General features: G+C 32.8%; 1 protein-coding gene across 1 annotated transcript in view; it reads left to right on the top strand.

The window, feature by feature from the left end:
* Nucleotides 1-26,457, top strand: part of LOC132743270 (short transient receptor potential channel 7-like) — a 44,553-nt gene that overhangs the window by 6,293 nt on the left and 11,803 nt on the right. Inside the window, exons 2-9 of the mRNA XM_060731803.1 lie at nt 3,010-3,168; nt 10,557-11,048; nt 19,130-19,303; nt 20,849-21,019; nt 21,568-21,697; nt 22,469-22,609; nt 23,744-23,883; nt 24,650-24,746. Of these exons, the coding sequence (XP_060587786.1) occupies nt 3,010-3,168; nt 10,557-11,048; nt 19,130-19,303; nt 20,849-21,019; nt 21,568-21,697; nt 22,469-22,609; nt 23,744-23,883; nt 24,650-24,746 (1,504 nt within the window). The remainder of the gene's footprint in view (nt 1-3,009; nt 3,169-10,556; nt 11,049-19,129; nt 19,304-20,848; nt 21,020-21,567; nt 21,698-22,468; nt 22,610-23,743; nt 23,884-24,649; nt 24,747-26,457) is intronic.

Genomic DNA, 26,457 nt, shown 5'->3' with positions numbered 1-26,457 from the left:
CAATATGTTATCTTCGAAATACACGGTCCGTCAAACACACGGACATACACGGTCCGTCAAACACACGGTCATACACGGTCCGTCAAACACACGGTCATACACGGTTCGTCGAACACACGGTCGTCGAACACACGGTCATACACGGTCCGTCAAACACACGGTCATGCACGGTCCGTCAAACACACGGTCATACACGGTCCGTCAAACACACGGGCATACACGGTCCGTCGAACACACGGTCATACACGGTCCGTCAAACACACGATCATGCACGGTCCGTCAAACACACGGTCATACACGGTCCGTCAAACACACGGTCATACACGGTTCGTCGAACACACGGTCATACACGGTCCGTCGAACACACGGTCATACACGGTCCGTCAAACACACGGTCATACACGGTTCGTCGAACACACGGTCATACACGGTCCGTCGAACACACGGTCAATACACGGTCCGTCAAACACACGGTCATACACGGTCCGTCGAACACACGGTCATACACGGTCCGTCAAACACACGGTCATACACGGTCCGTCAAACACACGGTCATGCACGGTCCGTCAAACACACGGTCATACACGGTCCGTCAAACAGTCTAGTACAGCAAATTCCGATTTCAAATTGATTGTATATAACTAGGAAGATTTTACGAAAGAAAAAAATATGTATTTTAGCGCTTACATTGAAGAAAAAGTTTCTTAGTGACTATTTTGAGAGTTTTTAAGTTGTTTCGTATAGTTAATGTATTATTAACCCAGTACCTGTAGTTTAATAAAGGAAGTATTAAAGTTCTTACTAAATTTATCGAAAAACCACAATTAAAAATGAATTGTTTTGATAATAACATTTGAAATACAAACGAACGTTATCTTTTTAATGTCCATTATAAATCACTAATAACATAGTTAAGTGGAAAACAAGCGTCTTCATATATCATTTCCCGGTGGGGTACAAACCACAAACCAACACCGCATATCGATTTTTAATAGTTTACTACTATCAATATAAAATTGACTACTTTGTTAATTACATAAAATATGAAATAGTTTTGTGCGGATGGGCAATTTTTAAAGTCACACAAATGACAATAATAGCTACTTCCTGGACATCATATTCGCAAAAATCTGAAAATCTGTGATCCAAAAGTGCACCATCTTACACGCTCCCTAGCACCGGCTTAAGCTGTATTCAACACCAAATGTACTGGAATCAATAATCTAGAAGGACCATGTCATCACTGAAATATTCGTATAACAGTCATTAACTTACTAGAAATGCATCATTCCAAGCCACCTACAGATAGCTTAATCAGTTCAGTTACCCTTTTGGCTTTAGTTTGTTATGTTTGTTTGTTTGTTTCATTTTACGCCTTTTCCCAACAGTATTTCAGTCATATAGGCAGGTAGTTTCCTATCCATTGTTCCTGGAGAGTTACACCAGTACTAGACTACCTTACTCCGCGCTAATCTACCAAAGAATCTCCCGGGGATCGAACCCACGCCAGAGAGGTAACTGGATTAGAAGTCATCGAGTTTGTTATGTAACATCTGCATTTTTCTATGTGAAAGTTTGATAATAAAACATAAATATAAAAGGATCAATATTCGCATGTAGACAATAGTGTAAAGATGTGTCTATCCTTTATTTATCAGAAATCGATTTTATAAATGAGACGTCGGTCTATTTTCTGTCACCCATTAGTGCATTTATTATATCACAGCTTTTATTGCACTAGTCATCACTTAGTTAGTGGTCGGAAAATGTGTACACATCATGCAATCATGAAACTTTATGGTAAATGTAGATATGTGATGAATTTTGAATCATATTATGATTATTGCATGTTTGTCAAATATTCGAATTTTCAAATCTAGAGCTATAATAGCAAGAGGTTAAAATATCAATAGGTGACGTTTTCATTATTTTTTTTATTTCTTTGTTGTTGTTTTTTAAATCAAAATATGATAATTTCACATTAAACAAAACTATTTTAGTTGTTGTATAAATCTGTCTCACAAGTTGAGCAAAACATAGTTCCTTTTTTACTTAAACTGGTCAATAACAACTGAAATATAGCGTTGTCAATTTAATTAACATGGAATCGTGGTAACCCTACCTGAGAGTGAGGTGTAGTATATATGTACATGGTGAATTAATTATATAAACTGACATTTTTAGTAAAAATGAGAAATTTGATAATATACTTCGATATCGTATAGTTATTCATTATTTACGCTCGTAAAAATCGAAGACTTATTAACGACTATTACTGGCCGCTTGTCGATATATCGCGTGCATCATATATCAAAGATGTATCGAGCTAGAAGCATCGGGTAATTATACTATAATTTGTGACCCGTGGTACCTAATCGGCGCTATTATTAAACGTATTATCTATAGTGTAACAACAATATTTTGTATATTTACTGGATTTTAACGTGGGAGAAATAAAATATGGTGTAAAGGGATTTTTTCCCTATATAACAGTATAACATCACTAATTAGCTTTTAGCATACCTTATGTTTGAAATGATTTAGTTTTCTATGAAGTTTTCATCAGTCATAAACAATCGTTGCCTTGTCATTTTAATTAGGCAGAGGAGAAATATTGAATAATTACAGCAAGTTCTCTAAACGTTCTCTAAACAAGATTGTAAACATTATGGTACTAATGGATCAAATATATGCAGACTTCTATCAGTAAAGTAGGTGTTGCGTAGATTCGACAAGAAATTTGCAAATGCAAATGACGCTTATATATTTGTGTTGTCGGACTTTCTTTACTATTCATGAATCTATTTTAAAAGCTGATACTAAGATACTATAAGTGTGGTATGAGTCTAGAAAGGACTACAAGATATCTCGGAGATTAGCTTAAACAAAATGTCATTAAAGAATGGTAAACCGATGGTAGGGGCTAGTTTTAGAAAGTCAAGATTTGGTGCTAAAATAGACGCCATTGGTAAAACGTTTTCATTATATCAAAATGTACATATTAAACAGCTTGTGGACGTTGAAGAGGAGTTCCTGCACGCGGCAGAATTTGGGGATATTCCGACAGTTAGACGGCTACTAGCAGAAAATAGTGAACTCAATGTTGATTGTATAGACGCTCTCGGTAGGACGGCGCTGAGATTGGCTGTAAAAAACGAGCACCTTGAGGTAAGAACAACATTTTCATCACAATAATACATTCATATATTACTTTGATAATGAAGCCCATCATTTACGTAGTTATTTTACTTATATATATCTTTAACTTTGTTCCTTTCCTAGGTTTGAAAATAACTGTCTCCCCGCCTCCCATTTGATAGGTTCGAATCTCAAATGTTTTTTTTTCAGTGAGACAGTTATCCAGTTTACGTACAGACGTGCAAGCTATCTAATTAACGTAAGGACGTGCTGTGATTTGAACCATGTATCTGCTAGTTAAAAGAAAAACTACTTTAACAATGATGTTTAAAGGACCTTCTTTTATCAACAATTTAAACTGAAATTAAAAAAAAGTAATATTGATTTAATCATTGTATAATAATACATGCATTCCATTAATAAGTGATACATATTCTTAGATTGTGAAAGTATAATCAAATGTATTAAAGCTGCATGCCCTCGTATGAGCCAAAATATTTCAAGCGCAAATCAAAATTCAGAAATATGTACTGAAAATCAAAAGAAAAGTAAAAAGATTCAAGATTTAAGTAATAATTTACATGCCAGGTGCTATTAATGACTGATTTTGCAATATTTATTACCATATTTTTAAGTTTTATTTTTGCATATTTTTTTGGTAATTGACGTGGATTGTAAGCGTCGTTTGCAACTTAAAAATTACTTTCTTTGTTCACTTTACAATATGTTACATTTTCAAAATTTTGATTCAAATTACCATGAATTTGGAGCCATGCTGCTTTAAGATATAATACGACAAACAAACGGTGATGTTTTTTTTTAAATATACTACATAATGTATTTTCAATATATTTCTCACACAGTGTGAATTATGCCTGGTTTAACACATACAATGGTATTTTCGAGATCAAGTAGAAACAACGAATGTGCGTCATTTAGGTCCTCAAATGTCAAGAAGCTAGTAACTGAATGGTTATAGCTTAGCTACCAGCTTCTAATTAAAGTTAAGGTCAAATACCTGCAGTACAAATTTGTGAAATACTCATGAGAACCTATTGACAAATTTCTTCATATTTTCTATTCAAAAGAAAATCATGCAGTGGTATCAGATGATAAAGGGATCTTCCAAGTACTGTTATAGTACATATAAATACATGTGCACGCACGCACGCACGCGCATCCGCACACACTCAGACACACATGCGCAATCACACAATTTTTAGTACAACAGAGACATTATTTTAAGGGCTGTTTATAAATACAATTGCAAATCTGTACACTACATCTTCTTTATATTAATACCATAATTACATGGTTACATATGATGTTTGTTCACTTTGCTCTGAAGGTAAAAATGTGTTTCTAGTGTGACAATACTTATAAGGAAAACCGGGATGAGGAAAATGTAAATTAACACGAGTCCTTACAGATCCATTACCTTAAGTAAATTTCTGATGACAAGGACAGAATATTTCCCGCAGTTTTCTTGGAATATGATATTCATTATTCCCTAAAGACATTTTACCTGGTTGACAATTTTTTACATCTAATATTGATCATTACTTCACTGATATTTTATACCTGATTTTTATACATTTGTTCCTGAAAGTAAGTGATTAGGTAAATGGAAAAACTTCAATTTACAGAAGTATTTGTACAATTTTCTTTGCATATAAAAATCTAATCATGATCATGACCTTTGGTTTGTGAAGTTTAACAATTACCTTTTTACTCAAACGTACGCTTTTTTTTCAATGTCCTGTATATATTGTTAAGGTAAAAATTTTCATTTCCAAAGTCTATAAAACTAAAGAAGTCTTACTTCAGAAAATTCAGAAAGTTAAATATTAATTTAAATATGAAAAAATGTATTTTTACGTTACATCTAATCCTTAATAACTGACATTTAAGCTTCCTGGAGAAATAGGAGAAATAGGGAAATAGCTATAATTAATTTATTTTCGTGACGTCAACAAATAGGAAAATATGAAACTAGGAAATATACTGCGTACAAATGTAATTTCCGGTTACACTTTTTTTGTAATTTCGCCGTTTTCGTTTATTTCTTATTATTCTATGTCCGTAATTTTATCAAAATTTTGCTGATTGATTACCTTTACCAGAATAAACAGAATAATTCAAATCAGGTAAATAATATTTAATTAGGAAATATATATCATTATTTAATTTTACCCATGAAATATGGTGCTATATCAGTCAAATATAATTCATATATTTTAAAAATAAATATGAAATATAAATATGAAAGTGGGCGGAGTCAAAACTCATATTTATTTTAAGGGACTTCTTTCGCCGTTTTGTTTGAAAAATCTGATAAATACAAAACAACTTTTTCTTGAATTTTGTTTTGATAACTATCTAGCATGCTAGAAAATGGTCTAACTAAGAAAATTAATCCGAACACCAATATCTTTAATTCAGTAATTAACGCTGTACAGACGTTTAAAGAGTTGTTTACATGACGTCATAATGTAGCGCCAAACAGCGCGTGCTTACGCATAAATTACTGCGCGCTGTACAATTGCAGTTGGTAGCAAGCAAGGGTATTCGTTACCATTTTCTTTGATAATGAAATTAAATAAAAAGGTTATTTTTTCGTTTTTCGTGAAATATGGTATATATTTTCACTCAACATGATAAAGTGCCACATATTTTCACTCGCCGTGCCGGCTCGTGAAAATATGTGGCATGTTATCATGTTTCGTGAAAATATATACCATATTTCACTCAAACGAAAAAATATCCTCTTAATATTATGTGCATTGTTGTAGAATAAAGCACGGTTCGAGTTCAAATGTGCAGTTATATGATTTCTCGAGCTTATAAGCCTGAGTGATTAATTATAATGCGTTTGAAACGATAAACAGTGCATTATTATGCTATATTGCAAGAAAAATTAATATATATTTTCATTCTGACATGCAAATAAAAAGGAGAATATATCAAAATATGTTAAACTACATTGAGCGTAGAAGTAATTTTCCTGGCGTCAAATTTAACGTCATATGACGTGTAAGCATTTATTTTATATTCTTTGCATATATCATGTATTATGATATATGAATAGCTTTAAAATGACTCTCTGATTGGTTAAGATGTATTTTTTCAAACTGTGATGTCAAAAAGAAAAAAGTAGCCTATATAATAAACAAAAAATTCAAGTTTTTTTTCTAAAAATATACGATTTATTTTCATATTGTGCTATGAAATTATCATAATTATTTCACCTGTGGCTATCGCCACTGATAAAATATTTATTTTCATACCACTCTATGAAAATAAATCCTGTTTTTATAGAAAAAAATTGAATATATTCACTGTTTTTATTCTAAAAATAGATTTTCTGGAAAGCCCAAAAAAAGACGCTTACTATGACGTGACATGTCAAGTTTGTTGTTATTTTTTCTGAGAAAACGCTCATTAAAATGTCGGTGCCAAATAATGGAAAAAGTAGACAAGCTGAAAAATGTCGATTTCCTTCGTATTCATTTGCAGATATGATATCCCATATAAAAGCGTTTATAGATTATATAATAAAACAGATATGTCCTTTTTAGTTGGTGAATATGATAGGCTATCGCCTCGGTCAATATTTTTTCCAGTACATATCACATCATATTTACCAGCTAAAAAGTTCATCTTTTGTCTATCGCTTCAACAAAAACAGACAAACGTTGTGTTTTATTTTTCTTTACAAGGATTTACTTTTTGTTTGTGCCTATAATAAAACATTTATTGACTAGTGAGCCATGGAATATGATGTGATATTCACCAGCAGTCATCTGCCGGCGGATATCTTATCATATTCAATGGCTCACTAGTCAATATACAATGGACATGATTGCCCTACAATATTCTTGCGCATTTGAACTATTGTACAACAATGCACTAAAACTTCGAAGTGAAAGTACAACGATTTCCACGCATTTTAAAGTAAACTTTCCGATTAATTATATGCATACATTTAATTTGTAAATGTTACATACTACTGTACCTACTGGTGTATTTAAATTAGCTGGCCAAGTTATAAGATCTGGTAATAAATAGAGAGATTTATTTCAGTATTGCAATTACACGTTGAAACAAATCCAAAAAAAAAAAAAAAAAAAGCAATGACAGTAAAACCTGTATGAGAAATGAAACATCGCCAGTTTGCCAGTTTCAAACAAAAAACTAAATCTATTTCCATTGTAGTCCCTTGGTACTGATAATAATAAATGGTATTATCAAAATGTTTTACTAGTATGTATATAAATATGGGATTTTGTTGGCGATTATAAAACGTTATTAATTGAAAGAGTATTAAGAAATATGTGTTTAATCAAATAGATGGATAAATTTCAGGTATTTATTTTACAATTACCGTGTATTTATACGACATTTTGTTTCATTTACTATAACTGGAGTAGTTGCAGGATCAATATTCACCAGGTTTTCAAAAGCAAACAGAAAGCTTATTTTCCACATACACACACTACTGAATATTGTCATCAATAGTTTCATTCTGTTACCAGGTAACCAGTAGGAATTGCTCGTGAAAAATCAACATTTATGGTCATGGATTTCATATCAAATTTCATAGCACAGTGCTTTCTCCATCCTTCCAAGTCTATGTGTATAGTTTGGTTTTGCAATATTATTACCGGAGTATGATAATTATAGTGATAATTGTTTCATATTCCTTAGAATATTGTTATGTCATAAATAGGTTATCCCTAATGAACTGTTGCTGTTTTGTATATCATATTTAAAGTCAATAACTATGCCGTACTAACTGATGTAACACAATAATCAGCTCGTTATAAGCTCGTTGTATCAATTTTTTTTGTGACTCACGTTCCTATGCCTCTGCCAATTCATAGAACTTTTACATAAGATGTTTAAGGGTTTATTTTTGCATGAATACAGTCAAGTGTTTTTTAAGTTAAAAATTTATTTAAGTATTATTTGCCTTGTAAAGAGCGAGAAATAACAGCGACACAGGTCATGCGCTCTTATAGCACCAATTTTGGAAGTCTAAAAACACGGAAACACCAATTCTCAATTGCAGAACAACATTGTTTAGATTTAAAAAAACGAAAAACGATGAAAGCTACGCTCTATCCAGGACTCGAGCATACTATTAAATTTGATCTGGTAATTAAATAAATATGATAAAATGTCATTGAAGTCTGGTATACAGCTATTGAAGTTATAAAATTTCAGTTCAACAATATCGCAACCAGAACCATTTTTTCGTACATGTACCTTGTATTTGGCTTACTTGTCATTAAATGTTGTGACGTCACAGTCAGACATAACTTCCGGTTAAAATGTCTCACGAGAGGTTTATGTGCGTAATTTCCATTGTACAATTAACCTGTATTATGAGAATTTATTCCTTGCAGTACAATATCTTAAAATAATGAATAGAATAGCAAGCGTTGAATTATTTTACTGGTACTTTGACAATCCTTTTAGTTTCTTTCTCATTTTCTCATTTTGTTGTCAAATGTCGATATAGAAAGTAATGCAACTGACACGAATCTAATTATTCGAATACGTTTGCCTTAATTTTGTAAACTTTGTTTTATCACAACAGCCGTTGAAATAGCGTTCAAAAGGGAAACCGCACATTGCCGACAAATTTGAAGTAACCGAACAATGTCTAACTATCTATCTTATTGTGGGTCAAAACAGTCAGTATTACAGGACAATGCAACAACATTGCTAGTACAATGTCAAGGTCATATTGCAACTTTCCAGGTTAACGGATGTAACGAAAACTTCTGGTACCAAATGTGATACAAATGCCCGCTTAACTCAAAAGAAAGAGTATCATACAGTAAAACCAGATTCGATGGTTCGGGGAAATTCCTCCATGACAGTTTATCTCGGACATTGATTATAATTGTTACTTGATAATAAATCATGTGAAATTAGTAGCCAGTCACTTGTGGAGAAATTGGCAATTACTGGTTAGTTATCCAGGAATTTCGGTTGCGTAGACACACCGCAGAGATATGACCAAAATATGTTAAAATAGGCGTTGAAACCAAACCAAACCTGACCAAAACTAAACCAAACCAAATTAAACCAAACCAAATCAAGCAAAAACCAAAACCAAAAACCAAACCAATCAACCAACCAATTATTTAAACAAAATAAACAAACTTGTAATCATGCACTCACAGTCATTCCGTAAACTTGCTGACTGAAATTTCACATGCCAAAATACAAATTCATGTCGAGATACACAGCAGCCAGTGTTAAGTCATTGTTAGTACTAGTCCACAGAGACCTCATTATTCTTCTTATTATCACTATTTCAAGCATGAGGATGAGGTAAAACAATTACAACTTGGCAAATCTTAAAAATTATGCCAATTTACAACAAATACGGCCCAGATTTTGAACATAAGCACCTACTGACAGGAATGGATTTTGGACGGATACATAACTATTTAACTTTTATTCTTTAAATCGTAAAGGTATTACTTCGTAATACAATAACTAGCATGTTAATGGTATTTTAAGCGGATTATAGGTTATAAAACTGGCATATTCCCAGTATAAACATCTAAATGATATCAACAATTTAACCAACAAGGAGAATAAATTTATAATCAATAAACTGCCAGTAATTACATGCTTTCAATAATTGCTGTTACATGTATTTAGTAAAAACCGATTACGTCTGATCAAAGTCAATTACAGAAGGTGAATGATCACAATTATCGTGTATCATAGAGAACGATCACAATTATAAAATATGACACTGACGATAGTTCAGTGATTGTGACGCAGAAGTGACAAACAAATGGAGGCGCGTGCGATTGTGATAGAAGATGTAATTTTCAATTGCGACAGAACGCATTGTAATTCTAGCCCTGCAAATTGTATGCGGGGGAGGGGATATAGCAGGATTTGAATCTATTTATTATACAAGTGTCTTTTAGTGCACATGATCTTGTCATACGTGATGTTATTTTTGTATTTTAGTCCATTCTTATCTTGTAAATATTTGTTATAAACCAACATACTATTTGCTGATAAAGGAGATTATATTTAAGTGGTATAAGCCTGCATACTATAATGCACATCGCAATATCTTTCTCGATTTTTTCATCGGTTGTCACGCCCTGTTTTTAATATATTGTATTAACGGTGAGCAGTTTCCCCAAATAAGTATATGTTTTTAAAGAAATAGTCAAGAGAATTGCTGATGTAAAGCTGTGCGTAAACCGCCACCCGAACTCTTTTTCATTATCTACCACAATAAATGCATGGGTTATATAAATACGTCAGATATACTCGTAAAAAGTCTCGCCAGTCGTTTCAGGAATATTTATTATAATAAACATTGCCATCTAACAGATTAGAAAGATATTTGGTGATTTGTTGTATATTTTTTGTAGGTCGTTGAAGTACTATTAGAGAAGTCGAGCAGCCGACATATTTACGAGGCAGTGTTGCAGGCTATCAGCGCTGGACATGTCCAGATTGCCGAGAACATTCTTAAACATAAACGTTATCTTGAAATATGGAAAGAAAGAAAGAAGTTCGGGGATGATGACCACTTTTTCAAAACACAATACGAGGAGTCACAGTTCTCCCCGGATATCACTCCGCTTATTTTGGCGGCACAAAAGAACCAATACGAAATAGTGCAACTACTGTTATTGCGGGGTGATCGGATACAGAAACCGCACAAATTTGGGTGTTTGTGTCAGGAATGCGTTAATAAAATGAAGTTTGATCAATTGCGGTCGGCAAAATATCGCCTCAATGCTTATAGAGGTATGTCAAGTGAAGCCTATATATCATTGTCAAGTAAAGATCCAGTGCTAACGTCATTCCAACTGTCTCACGAGCTGAAAAATCTGTCTAGAAATGAGAAATACTTTAAGGTAAGATTCACATCTATCGTTTATAATACTCTTTACATTTATAAAAGAATTATTTAAACAACAGTTCAAATAAATAGTTTAATTTTAATCTTAAATAAATAAACACTTTTTATTCATTTAATTAAAACAAAAACAAAAAAAAACAAATTAATCTGAAAGCATCATGTAAAAATTCCAACAGGTTAGACAATATGGCAGTGCATTGCCAAATAATGTCTTACAAATAATAAATTAAATGTTAAGCTATTTAAATCCTTAAAATATGTGTTTATTCTAAGTATTTGGATATTTTATTTATACAAATATTACGTATTTTCTATTTTGTTGTACTGGCGTGTCAATGTTGTATTAACTATATTTATTGTATCTCTATTTGTAAGATAGAAACTGCCAGTTTTTTTCCTTCAATGATTCCTGAGAAATATGACGTCATATTTTGTAACAGCATGCCATTGTCTTTCATTAAACAAAATATATTTTGACCTTATGTGGTCTTAGTTAACAGGAAGTTGTGTCACAGTGACGGCTGCGCAGATCGCATACTTTTTACATATTTCGAGATCATTGACGTTCAGAATATTGCTTGATATTTTAACTGGTGCTATGGGGCGTGGGAGACATTATCAATTAGACCAGGGCTGAAGGTTTCTCTCATTACCTCTTTGCTAACAACCCCGAGGGATTGTTGATGTATCATAAGTTTTGCCTTGTAAGGAAGTTTGTTTACGCTAGATTAGATTTAATAGAGGAAATACGTTTTGTGAAAGTTTCCATTGCTTTACTTCTGATGTAAGGCGCGTTTGATTTAATTTTACGTTGCTTGAATGCTTCAAGTGTGTAGAACAGAGATCGTAGTATTTGATATGAGCATTGGAGTAAGTTTATTCATTATCTTTATTTAATTTTACGTGAAGTCGCGACTTTTTGCATTCCACCTGCGTTCGATTTTAAGTTCCTTGTCTGAAGAACAATAAATAATAACCTAATGATCTGAAAAACAAATCAGAGCTGTCTTTAAGACCATCAGTAATGTCCATTGACACGTCAACAAAATAGAACATACCTAGCCCAATTCCTGTTCATAAAATTAATAGCAGAAAGATTTTACATATAGTGCCACTGTGACCTTTGACCTTATGACCTTTAAGTCCCAATGGTTATGTCCATTGTTCATATAAAGATTCACAAACATAGGCTTAATACTTCTGAAGCTAATGTTCGGGCAATGATATTTTGACTGGGTTTTAAGTCTCACCAACATTGTACATAAAGGTTTTATCTGGACTTTCCAGCTAGGTGGAGAATGACCAGGTAAGAGTGGACACCTAAGGAGAACAACCAACAAAAATAACAAATGATATACGTTTGTTTGTTTGTTTCATTTTACGCCTTTTTCCAACAGTATTTCAGTCATATAGGCGGGAAGTTTCCTAACCATCGTCCCTGGAGAGTTACACCAGTACTAGACTACCTTCCACCGCGCTAAAAACTACCAAAGCATCTCCCGGGGATCGAACCCACGCCAGAATGATATACGTACTAGAGTTACTACGTACAGCCCAACCTCATCATAATAGGCTCCCGCCTTAAGTGAGGCCAAACAACGAAAACAAATGTATATCATAGGATACATATCTTTTGTGTTGATGTATTTTTTAATCTTAAAACCTAATTAATTTTGAAACATTTGTTTAAAAAAGATACTTCTGCAAAAGAAGTTTGAATGGTGATGTCATTTTGGAAATTATAGGTTGCCCTCAGAACTTTTTTTTATTTAAATCATTGATACATTATTCAGATTATAATCTAATTTTATGAATTACTATTGATTTATAATTAATTGCACAGTCAGGCTATAACTTAGCTTATGATTGAAAAACATAAAAAATACAATGCTATAAAAAGAGGGTAATGGTTTTTCAATCTAATAAAATAAATAGAAAATTGCGCAAGTGTTATTAAATCCTAAAAAATGAAGTTATTGAACGTTTATGAAATAAATGATAGGAAATTAAACATTGTAAAATGAAACAAAAGATAAATGACAAAACACCATCTGCTAGATTGGAATTTCAATATAAAGGAAATAAACTGAATAACCTAGAGGTAGATATTTTACAGCAAACATTTTAACATTTTCAAATTTTCGTTTCAAAACGCACCTAGAGGAGTAATAGTGGAAATATTGATAAACAGTAACTATGTACAATTTATCTGACCATTAAAATTACATTGGATTTCTATATGTATAATCAAATTTCCGTCCATTTTCTCGAGAATACATTCTTTGGCTTAAAAACGTCTTTCTTCAAACGTTGCATTTTGACTGATTTTTAAGTTCAAAAGGTTAAACCTTCAAAGTCTGCGTTGTAACATTTTATTTTTTTCCACAAGAAGTGCTTGCACGACATAGAAAATATATGCCAATCCATAATCGACAGTATGTTTAATCGCTATATTTAAACAATAGCGTGATTACTTCCAATTCATTATATGTCACGAAATTGTCTGACAGTGTCCTCAAAAAGGCTTTGTAAACATTGACGTGAAATGATTACTAATAGCGTAATACAGAGGGTCATCGACATAAATGACCCATGATTCAGCTTAATATTACACCAAATGTCTTCATGTTCTTTGTCATATTTGATGAACGCAACTTATCTTAAAGTGTGGGTTTATTTCACAGATTTTTAATGATTATGAATATCCCACTGCATGGGGACAAGGAATCAAAACGCAATGGTTAAAAAGGGTTATATAAATGTTGTTAAGAGTTATTGCGGAATATCATTGATCAACATATTAGCGAAAATATATATGCAAATATTACTTAATCGCTTGACAAACACAATAAACTGTCAAACAACCAATTTGATTTTAAAATGGAAAATCTAACACTGACTGTAACAGGCATTTCTAAGGTACTTCATTCCAAACAGAAGCTCTACTGTATTTTCATCGATTACGAGCAGTGTTTCGATAAAATTTCAAAACTTGAAACTGAAAGACTTAGGAACACTCCGCGTGAGCAACGGCTATGTACATGTAACTCCTGTTACATGAACACAATTGAAGCAGAGTTTCATTTTTTGTCAGTGTGTCCTAGATAGAGAGCTAAAGGAATATTGTTCTTGGTGGCCGACTTTTAATAAATTTGAATCTTTAATAAATTCTAAATTGAAAATAAAGCCATTCAGTCTTTCGAAGTTTTTCTTGTATTTTGCTAATATAGAGAGAATATCTGTATGATGTATTAATTCCCAGGGTAAAGTACAAAGCCCCATTAGCTGTTTGGGACAGACTTAAGGATAAACTGATGGCTTTGCCTCCACACCTGCCAATTAAGGTAAAATCTGAATTAGAGGAACCTTCAATACAGACAGACTTACCACCATTGCCAGCTCTCCCAAGCCAGCTAGACTCGGTGGAGCCTAAAATCGAGGACCCAATTTTATTTCCTGCAAAGAAAATGAGATCTGGTCTTAGTTTCCTGATAGATGATGATGAAGGAGCCACCTCTTTCCAATGAAGAGCTTATTTGCAAGGAAATTGAAATGTACAAATGTGAGTCAAAAGTGCTATCCTTTGAGGATCCCTTGAAGTTCTGGAAGGGCATTGCTGTCAGGTTACCTCGTCTTTCTAGGCTCGTAAAGTATTACCTGTATGTACAAGCAAGTTCTGTTGCTTCAGAACGTATATTTTCAACTGCTGGAGATATTGTTACAGCAACTAGGTTATGTCTTGACCCTCAGTGTCTTGATCAATTAATTTTTTTGAAAAAAAACTTTAATGAAACCAAGGACATTGCTTCCATTCTTCATAACATGTAAATTTTAGGGGCTGACTGGTGAATCTGGTTTAAGTCATAAGTATGGTTGTTGACTATCTATGGCAGTTATTTTTCAGATATCACAAAATCACCATAAAGGTTTCTCAGATGTACACTTATGCAAAGAATAAATAAATAAAACCCAGTTTATATTGGCAAATATGTTTTATTTTCTATATGTTTTAAGAAAAACTAGAACTGCCACTATCATGGCGTGAATACCCCCGCATACCACTTTGTCATAATCAACAGTGGCCATTAAGAGCTCAAGGAAAACCTCCCTGCCAAATCTGAGGTTACTAAGCCAGTGCATTGCTAAGTTATGTATTCTACATGCTTCAAATGTGAAAATGTCAAAATCAATACATTGCGGACAGGACATTCTTTAGCAATTGAGAAGAAAAGCTTTTGTCAAAGTCCCTGTGACCTTGACCTTTGACCCAGTGACCTCAAAATCAATAGGGGTCACCTTATAGTCATGATCAACATCCATGCCAAATAAGAAGACTGTGGGTCAAAGGAATCTTAAGTTAATGGGTGGACAAACGTTTTGAAGTCAAAGTCCCTATGACCTTGACCTTTGATCATGTGACCTCAAAATCAATAGGGGTCATCTACTAATCATGACTAACCTCCATGCCAAATATGAAGACTGTGGGTCAAAGGAATCTAAAGTTATAGGGCGGACAAGCTTTTTGAAGTCAAGGCCCCTGTTACCTTGAACTTTGACCTCAAAGTCAATAGGGGTCATCTACTAATCATGACTAACCTCCATGCCAAATATGAAGACTGTGGGTCAAAGGAATCTTAAGTTATTGGGCGGACAAGCTTTTTGAAGTCAAGGCCCCTGTGACCTTGACCTTTGACCTGGTGACCTCAAAATCAATAGGGGTCATCTACTAATCATGACTAACCTCCATGCCAAATATGAAGACTGTGGGTCAAAGGAATCTTAAGTTATTGGGCGGACAAGCTTTTTAAAGTCAAGGCCCCTGTGACCTTGACCTTTGACCTGGTGACCTCAAAATCAATAGGGGTCATCTACTAATCATGACTAACCTCCATGCCAAATATGAAGACTGTGGGTCAAAGGAATCTTAAGTTATTGGGCGGACAAGCTTTTTAAAGTCAAGGCCCCTGTGACCTTGACCTTTGACCTGGTGACCTCAAAATCAATAGGGGTCATCTACTAATCATGACTAACCTCCATGCCAAATATGAAGACTGTAGGTCAAAGGAATCTTAAGTTATTGGGCGGACAAGCTTTTTGAAGTCAAGGCCCCTGTGACCTTGACCTTTGACCTGGTGACCTCAAAATCAATAGGGGTCATCTACTAATCATGACTAACCTCCATGCCAAATATGAAAACTGTAGGTCAAAGGAATCTTAAGTTATTGGGCGGACAAGAAAAAACCGACGGACGGACGGCCGGACGGACAAGCTGATTCCAGTATACCCCCCTTACAACTTTGTTGTGCGGGGGTATAATAAACAAATAAACATGTGTTTAAGAACCAACGTTCATGTATTTTTATGTGTCTTAATAACAAAAGATTCGTGGTTCGATTTGTGATCGTAAGTGCTGAATCGTGGATCGGATCGGATTGTCACTTATCTGACGATCCACACCCCTATGTATTATCATAATTAATCATTTAATCTCATTTGTGCAACCTGATATTTCCTTATTAATATAAGACCTTTCAAGAAATATTGTTATTTTTCATGTCATATTTGATCTCCATTTTCATAAATGTGTATTAATGTTTTGTGCTTAACATTATACATTTGTCATAATGTTTTATTTACAATAAATTAATTTGTACTGTATTGTATATTTCCATAAGTATTTTCAAATATTGATAAAAAAAACAATAAAAATGAATCAATTTAATATTCCTATAAAATATATCTTGGAAAGAAATGTTGATAGAGGTCTACGTGATTTAGTATGAAACACTAATTTGATGAAATTTTTTAAATAATATTTTTTTTTAGAATAATTCATTATCTGCTTTATATATCTGATCGTTTATCTCAGGTTACCAAAAACATTCACATATGAGCCGCGTCATGACAAAACCAACATAATGGGTTTGCGACCAGCATGGATCCAGACCAGCCTGCGCATCCGCGCAGTCTGATCAGGATCCATGCTGTTCGCTTACAAACCCTATAACAAGTAGAGAAACTGATAGCGAACAGCATGGATCCTGATCAGACTGCGCGGATGCGCAGGCTGGTCTGGATCCATGCTGGTCGCAAACCCATTATGTTGGTTTTGTCATGACACGGCTCATATAATTCTTTCGTTGTTTCACGATATGTACATGTATGATGATACTAAATACTAGCAACATATTTATTAATGGTATAACAGACCTTCCATTAAAGACCAATTCAATTTAAGGCCTAACTGATACAAAACAATTAAGGACTAATAAAGGTGACAATTCTCTTACGTTAACATGAACAGACATAACAGAATAGAATAGAACTTTTATATTTACACAGTATTTCGTTACAGTGCAAATTTCAAATATGAATAAGGAAATATCGAACAATCAATTCTAAACATAACGAAGAGTTTGCAATACGGGCTTTAATCAAGGAAATACTTATGATTATACTTAGTACAACTTCTTCTATTATAGCTATACATTCCTGTATCTAAATAAGACTTGGCTCTGTATTAAATTTAGCTTTTTGTAACAAATACGTTGTATTGTATTTACGTTTAAAAATAAATAACTTTACGAGTCCAAATAAGGCAAAATGCATTTATAAATTCCCAATTCATTTGAAAACAAGACGTGAACACGAATTTTCCTATGTTTTTCAATTATCAAAACAGTACAATAATTTCATTTAGTAGACAGGAAAATAAGAATTTATTTGACTTGATTTTTATTCATTTTGACAAAGAAATGTATAAAACAAACATTGTAACTTTTCAACAATGATAACACTAAAATGACGATTTCGATTGAATAAAATAATATTATGTGTTTAATATTTGTAATACTTATTATAACACTAATGGTGTTTAAGTCGATATTATTTATCAACCTTGACCTGAGGCATTTGAATATTCAATGACCACTGTTCGGTAATTATCGGATTCCGAAGTAAATCTTTCGGATTATAAAGTATTGCATAACTGTAAACATGGTATTTGTATAAATTTAAGTTAGTTATTTTCTAATTCGCTTCGCTTAAACGAAAATAAATCATTTATCACCCAATAAGAGTTATAAGACATTCAGTCTTGGACAGAATAAACAACAACACTGAAATAGGATGAAGGCCTTCGCATTGTTTCAATATCGTTAAAAACACATCAATACAAATTATAACACTTTTTGTCACCGGAAGCTTAACCTGTGAAATCGCTCAAAGTCTGTAAAATAAACTATTATCTTGATTATTTTCATGTCGATATCTACGGATAGCAACAACCAAAAGCTTTACTGCCAATTAAGTTAAAAACATGCTTTTCATAATTCACTGACTACAGTTATATTGTAACATTTGCCTAATCTTGGTGTAAGTAAATAAAATAATGGCTATTTTACATGTTTTAAGTGAGAACAAATTGTCTAAGACTGACAACAATAAAAGGGATCGGCGGGCGGGCAAAATACAATGCGATGTTCTTGAGTGGCGTATCTATCCGCCTGTCAATTACATATACACTTCAAGTTCAGTGAGCTCGAAATAATCGACACAACTAATTTATGCATTTACCAATTCATTTGAAAACAAGACATGAACACTAATTTTTTTTATCAAAATAATACAATAATTTTATTCAGCAGACAGGAAAAAAAAAAGAATTTATTTGACTTAATTTTTATTCAATTTGACAATTAAAGAAATGTAGGCATGTAGGAAACATACATTGTAACTTTTCAACAATTATACCACTGTAATGATGATTTCGATTAAAAACACTAATATCATGTGTTTAATATTTGTGATAATAATTATAACGCGAATGACCTTTAAGTCGATAACATTGAAGTAATGGCTATGTTAATGGTGGTGTTACTTAATGATGGCGCTGATAATGGGGACGATTTGTTTGTTGTTGCTGTTGCTGCTCTAAATGAAGGTTGTTGTTTGAAAGATAGCAGAAAATCTGTTAGTGATTTCGTCGACGATAGCAATTATTTTGCTTTGGTTTACGTGTTTATGAAATCATTATAAAAGTTGTTTACAAAATTGTAATGTTTTTATTTACTACAGCAAGAGTATAGAGAATTATCTAATCAGTTAAGTGCATACGTGGTCAAGTTACTGGATCGTGTGAGGACTCAGGATGAGCTAGAACTTGTGTTAAATAAAGCAGGAAAACCTAACGAAGAGAAGTACAGTTCACTGGCAAGACTGCGCTTGGCTTTACAATATGGAGAGAAAAAGGTGAGGGTCATTATTACAATCAGAAAAAGGTGAGGTTCATTATTAGACTGAAAAAAGTTGAGGGTCATTATTAGAATGAAAAAAGTTGAGAGTCATTATTAGAATGTAAAACAAAGGTGAGGTTCATTATTAGACTGAAAAAAATTGAGGGCCATTATTAGAATGAAAACAAAGGTGAGGTTCATTATTAGACTGAAAAAAGTTAAGGGTCATTATTAGAATGAGAAAAAAAAATATAAGGGTCGTTTTAAGAATTAGAAAAAAAGTTGAGGGTCATTATTAGAATCAGAAGAAGGTGAGGTTCATTATTAGACTGAACAAAGTTGAGGGTCATTATTAGAATGAAAACAAAGGTAAGATTCATTATTAGACGGAAAAAAGTTGAGGGCCATTATTAGAATGAAAACAATGGTGAGGTTCATTATTAGACTGAAAAAAGTCGAGGGTCATTATTAGAATGAAAACAAAGGTGAGGTTCATTATTAGACTGAAAAAGTTGAGGGTCATTATTAGAATGAAAAAGGTAAGGGTGATTATCAAAATGAGAAAAAAAAGGGTGAGAGTCATTATAAAGGGAGGAAAATGTGAACTTAATTATTAGAATAAAAAAGTGAGGTTACTAGATGTATAAGAAGGGGAAATAAGGTAAGGGTTATTACTAGAATTTCAAGATTAAGGTTTTTCTATGATATTCTAATATCTTATGAAATTGTCACGTTGTTTTTTTTAAATATATTTTCCAATGTTTTCTCTGCCTGTATTAGTACAGTCATTGTCATTTGCATTTAAATATATACTAAAGGTTGAATATAAAGATACATAATACATGATAATAGCCGATCTAAATTTTTCAAGTCTACTCCCTGCACTTATAAATATATTGAAGATGTCTGTTCTACCAGTCTCGTCTCTGTTTCGAGCTATATTTTCCAGGTGAGTTGAAGATACTACTTTGACCTCATATGTGGTAATATAGTTCCAGCAACATTGTCTTACAGGACATAGTATATGGGCATCGCGTGCCATTAGTTTCCTTGGTTTTACTTAAATTTAAAAGAATTTAATTCAGCTCTATTGTGGCAAAAAATTTATTTCTTTAGCTCTTTTTCGTGTTTGTCACCCTATTCTATAGGGACAGAACTTAGAAATTTGTTACCTCCATTTTAGGTTTGTGAAACGATAAATGAATATTTCCATGGAAAAGATATCGTAATCTTTATTCTTTTCTAATCATTTACCAAGATAAGTTTCCTTGCATATTTCAGAACTCTCTTGCATAATTTAGAGTTCCCTTGTATATTTCAGAGTTCCCTTGTATATTTCAGAGTTTCCTTGCATATTTCAGAACTCTCTTGCATAATTTAGAGTTCCCTTGTATATTTCAGAGTTCCCTTGTATATTTCAGAGTTCCCTTGTATATTTTAGAGTTCTCTTGTATATTTTAGAATTCACTTGTATATTTCAGAGTTCCCTTGTATATGTCAGAGTTCCCTTGTATATTTTAGAGTTCTCTTGTATATTTTAGAGTTCACTTGTATATTTCAGTTTGTATCACATCCTAGTTGTCAGCAGAGGCTAGATAGAAGCTGGTATGAAGGTATCGGCCCGTTCCTAAAGGCAAACATTGTTAAAAGGATCCTGATGGTGTTTGCCTTCATATTGGCATACCCGTTTCTCAATCTTATTTATATAATCACACCAAAAACAAAAATAAAGGTAGGAAAAACATAACGAAAATTTTATTTTTTTGAAATTTCTCTTAAACGACATCCAGTAGATGAAATTTTGTTGTGAAAATATGGTCACTTTTGTTCTTTCACAAAATATTTTAAATATATTGATTGGGAGTTCAATAAGTGTAGTTTCGTTTGACTCAATCTTCTACATGACTTATTTCGACAGGTTTATCTCAGAACACCATTAATGTGCCTAATGTTTTATAGAAGCTTCATTCACGACATTTTAATTATTTTATGACGGTTTATTACATTCATTATTGATGCATCTTAAAGCTTATTTCAAATGTAGCGTTAAATCTCGTTAATGTTAGTAATGTACATGTATGATTGTCTTCGTTTTCATTATGATGTATTTAATCTTTGATAAGAAAATAGTCTGATCTGTAAATAATACAACTTTACTTAGAGACCCTTATATGTACACGTTTCTTATCTTGCGTTGATTAAATTGTTTCCGGGTTTTATAAGTTCGGAAAATAACATGTAACAATTCTGGTATGTTAGTATGTTAATTTCCATTCACAGGTTTTAAAAGTTCTACAATTCCCATGGATAAAGTTCACAGTGCACTCAGCATCTTTTGTCGCATTTCTGCTAATGAGTGTCATCTCAACGAGTGAGGACACATATATCCTCCGCAAAAACAGCACGCTAAGTAAATTATATTTATTTCTTGTATTTGACCAGATCACCTCTTCGGGACGAAAATATCTCGTCTGACTTTGTATGAAAAGTGCATGTACATAAAGGTCCTTCTAATCTGATTTTCTATTGTTGATAATGTGTATGAAATTCTGAATTTATGAATGTAAAGAAATGTGTAGACCTTTCTAAATTGTAACATGTATACTGTAACTTTCATTTTCAAATGTTGCAATTGAATAATTATGTATTAAACCCTGTCTTTATGTTAATAACACGTTGTTAACATAAGAACATATACTTTCTTTAACCTAAAGCATATAGGCCATATATTATGTTTGTTTTAATACAGGAAACAAACTTCTTGCCTAATTAGCATAGCAGCTTTTATTCCGATGGAAATAAATCTGCTGTAAGATGTATACATTTATTTTGACGTTTATCTAAGAACCTATTTGAGATGGATAAAAATGATGACATTGCTATTTTAACAAAATGTACTTTCGTCGTTAAAAATCTTTATCATATAAATGTATAACTTTTATCATCTAAATAAAAATAACTTTTATTTATTTATTTATTTATTTATTTATTTATTTATTTATTTATGATCATTGTTATTTGCTTTAGCAAACGTGACTAACATTTTGACATGGGATTTGCTGACGAAATGTTTCATTGCAATTATGTGTAATGTCTTAGCTCTGCCTTTCAATTAACATCTATATGTAGCATATTATTGTATAACATAGCCTCAAGATGTAACAAACATGTATAATTGCAGGCTCTGACTACCCTCAACTGTTTGAAAAATACCAGGAGATGAAGAACAGATCTCCCAGTAGCTACTCTTATGGAAATGATATTCCTATACGACAAATGGTTCCTACCACAACACAACTATTGATTTCAATCTGGGTTGTAGGTAAGCTCACGTGTCCATGGTAACCGTCATATGAAATCACGTGATCATGCCTACTAGTGATATATAGTCATAAAGGAATCGTTCGTTTTCGTAGAAATTCTGAAATAAATATCGGTATAATAACATATTAAAATGTTGATAGATCTGATCGTATTGTTATGATAATTGTTTGATCGTGCTCTCACGAGACATGCATTACACTATTAACATTCTTTGATAAAATATGTAAATGATTAATGAAAGGTAGAAATATAAAATGAGCCGCGTCAAGGCAAAACCAACATAATGGGTTTGCGACCAGCATGGATCAAGACCAGCCTGCGAATCCGCGCAGTCTTATTAGGATCCATTCTTTTTCGGTTTCAGTTTCTCTACTTGTAATAGAGTTGGTAAAAGAAAAGCATGGATCCTGATCAGACTGCGCGGATGCGCAGGCTGGTCTGGATCCATGCTGGTCGCAAACCCATTATGTTGATTTTGTCGTGACGCGGCTCAAATATAATCAATATCTTATGACAAGTATGAAGCGTCACACAAGCAAAGGTTACCTATATTATATAACCATATCTCGGGATATATATTTCCACTCAATTAAATGTCATTAAAAAGGTTCTGCTCTTATAACCGTTTTCTAACATTTGACCTTTCCCTGATTCTTTTACGGACATGCATCATTGTCTCTCACACCACTGCCATTTTTATAAATTACTGTATATATTTTATACATAATCATCTTTATGCAATTTAAATTAACTCTACGATATTAAGATTTAAAAACATACGTACCTATATAATTTATTCATGACACGGATGTCTATTGTCATGTATTTCGATATTAGTCAAACATGAATTTAAAAAAAATGGCAGTCGGCAATTAAATGCATCGGTGATTATTAATAAACGAGTATATTTCATTACTAGCGGAAATGACTCTTGTCAATGGCCGAAGTCCATCCTACAAATATGTTTCATAATGTTCATCTTACAATATTTTATACAAAGGGAGACAACTATCATTTGTCATTTATAGGTTTCGCAGCTGTGTGTTGATTATTGTGCTAAACAATGTATAATAGCCTCATTATTACATGCAAAGCGAATATAAAAAACTGAAAATATAACTTTATGTTTCAGGGTTTTTGTACCATGAATGTACACAGATTTACCACGATGGAGTGAAGGCGTACTGTCTGTCGTTATATAACATGGTAGATTTCGCCATGTTGATCACATATACGTGTGCATTCGGTTTAAAATACCTCGTCATGTTGAAGGTATGTTTGTTTTGTCATTGTTTATATAAAACAATACAACGAGAAACATTCATGTAAGTTAGTATTATTTCATTTAAAACCTCATAAAAATAAAAACTTATAATGTGTGTATGCGTTCCTACTCGCCTCTGGTTGCCCATATGGGCGAGTCCTCCAGAAAAGTATAAGTCATTTTAGATTTTTGGAGGATAGTGCAAGAAACAGATACACAAAGATGCCCCAAATCCAGAATCTTCTCCTGGTTCTTTCGCCTGCCGTGCCAAATGTTAAAGCACTCAGACACGGGACCTCGATTTAAATTCTCATACGAAAGACTGATTAGTAATTTTAGTTGACCAGTCCGAGAATCGAACCCACAATGTCGAGATTACAAGTATCGCGCTCTAACCGATTCAGCTATGCAGGCTGGCACCCATATAAACTTACAAGTCAATGTTGCTTAGTTTCATACTCTGAAGACCATACATGTTAATTTTTAAATTTCATAGATAGGGGACATCATAGCATCAAACTAACAAATGCCACAAATAACGTTATAAGTCGATCTTAAAATTTGATTATTGCATTGCATAAAAAAAGTTGGACAAAGTTGTCCGTACATATGTTCATTCATTACATATTTAATATTAATGAGCTTTTATTTACAAATTTACTTTCTTTTGTCAACAAAGTACCCACAAATGTAGTCTTTGTGTAAATTAAGTAATTGATCATGTAAAAGTTGTTATAACCAAATATTGTGCAACATTACTTTTTTCTTATTTAGGTTCACCTGTCGCTAGATTATTTCCAGTCAACAAATATAACAGACATTCTAAACAATGACGATCGTTCAACATATATGCTGTACTGGATTGTTGCAGGTAAACATTGTACAATATAGCTTCCCTAGAACAGTCCCACTAGGAAACGTTATAAAAATAAAAGTAAAAAAAATGTCTTGAATAGTAAACATATGCTAAATGTACAAATGAATTTTTTAAGGTGACATAATGCCGATCAGAGGATATATAGTGAGATTTATATTTTATCTTTAACTCTTTTGCAATATTAACTGTTGGTCACTCGCCATTATAATAATATAGTCATTTTTTTTAACAATATCGTCAATTTAGTTCAATTTTACAATGACATATGAGCATAATGTCATTTTGAAATCCGTAATTCGTATATCATACTTTGAAATGTTTTTTATAACTCATGTTGTTGTTCTACAAAAAACAGTAAAAAAACAACATTAACCAAAAACAAACAGGATATGATAAGTTATTCCGGTATTCAAATTAAATCAGCAGTTATTTGGTATTAATTATAATTATACTTGGTATTAGAGATTACGTATAATTACTGTTTAACATGATGTAATAGCTTATTTTTTGTCTTAGTAGTGCCTTACTGACTTATTAGTAGCCGCGCGATAAATGACGTTAGTTTCCGGTAAAACGACAACTAATGCTTTAAATTAATATATAATAACGTTTTTTTTAATCATGTTTTATACAGTCATATACGGAAGAGCATTAGTGCCAGGTGTATGTTTTTTATTAACTCGAAATTTCGAGTTACTAACTCGAAATTTCGACTTACTAACTCGAAATTTCGAGTTACTAACTCGAAATTTCGACTTACTTATCTCGAAATTTCGACTTACTAACTCGAAATTTCGACTTACTAACTCGAAATTTCGAGTTACTTATCTCGAAATTTCGACTTAGTAACTCGAAATTTCGACTTACATTGCACGACTTTCATTGGTTGCCGGTGAAAGCAAGGATTGAATTCAAGATACTTTCTTTCGTGTGTAGTTGTTGCACATTGACAGAGCACCTTTAACATTTATTTAACAGAACAATTTTATAGGGTCAAATTGTCCACACATACTGAACATAGCCTTCGCTTTTTTGTGGACGGGGGCGGGGGTGGGATGTAAAATCACACTTTCCACATTTCCGTGTTAACAGGGTGTTTCTTTTTCTTAAGCACACATACAACCATCATATGGAGAAACAACAAGTCTAAAACCCACCCTATTGTAAACTGTGCAATATCATGTGTTAAATAAGTTTTAAATGACGTGTATAGGCCAGTTAGTCTGTCACGTTTCTTTATACTTATAATGTTTTTGTAACATTATTCATTATTTACTAATACTTTGATTCATATTGTGTTGATAAAAGTTGATAAAAGTGATACTTGTTATAATATATATGTTGGGAACAATATAATTTTAGCATCCGATTTTACAAGAAATATAGTCAGTCCAACAATTTTGACAAAGGCCTCAGCACGCCCTATTTCGGCCACGCCGCGATACTTTCCTCAGATGTCCCACACGTAAAGTATAGGATCGGTTTTTTTTAGGGATGAGAAGAATATGATTAGTGAAAAGATATGTTCGAACAGATGGGATACAATACAACGTCTGAAGAACGCCTGAACGTACAAATTAAAGGAAGCCTTGTATTTTTTATGTCGGGTGTGTACATGCCATTACTAAGTTTAAGTTAAATTTCAATAGTTTTTGTCCAGGCACCCGTTTCTCCATCTCCATCGTTCAAAGGCACTGCCTACTAT

This window comes from Ruditapes philippinarum, unplaced genomic scaffold (assembly GCF_026571515.1).
Source record: "Ruditapes philippinarum isolate M1 unplaced genomic scaffold, ASM2657151v2 ctg2064_1_1_1_1, whole genome shotgun sequence".
Taxonomy (NCBI): domain Eukaryota; kingdom Metazoa; phylum Mollusca; class Bivalvia; order Venerida; family Veneridae; genus Ruditapes; species Ruditapes philippinarum.
Note: the sequence above shows the minus strand (reverse complement) of the source record. Positions and strands in the feature narration are given on the sequence as shown.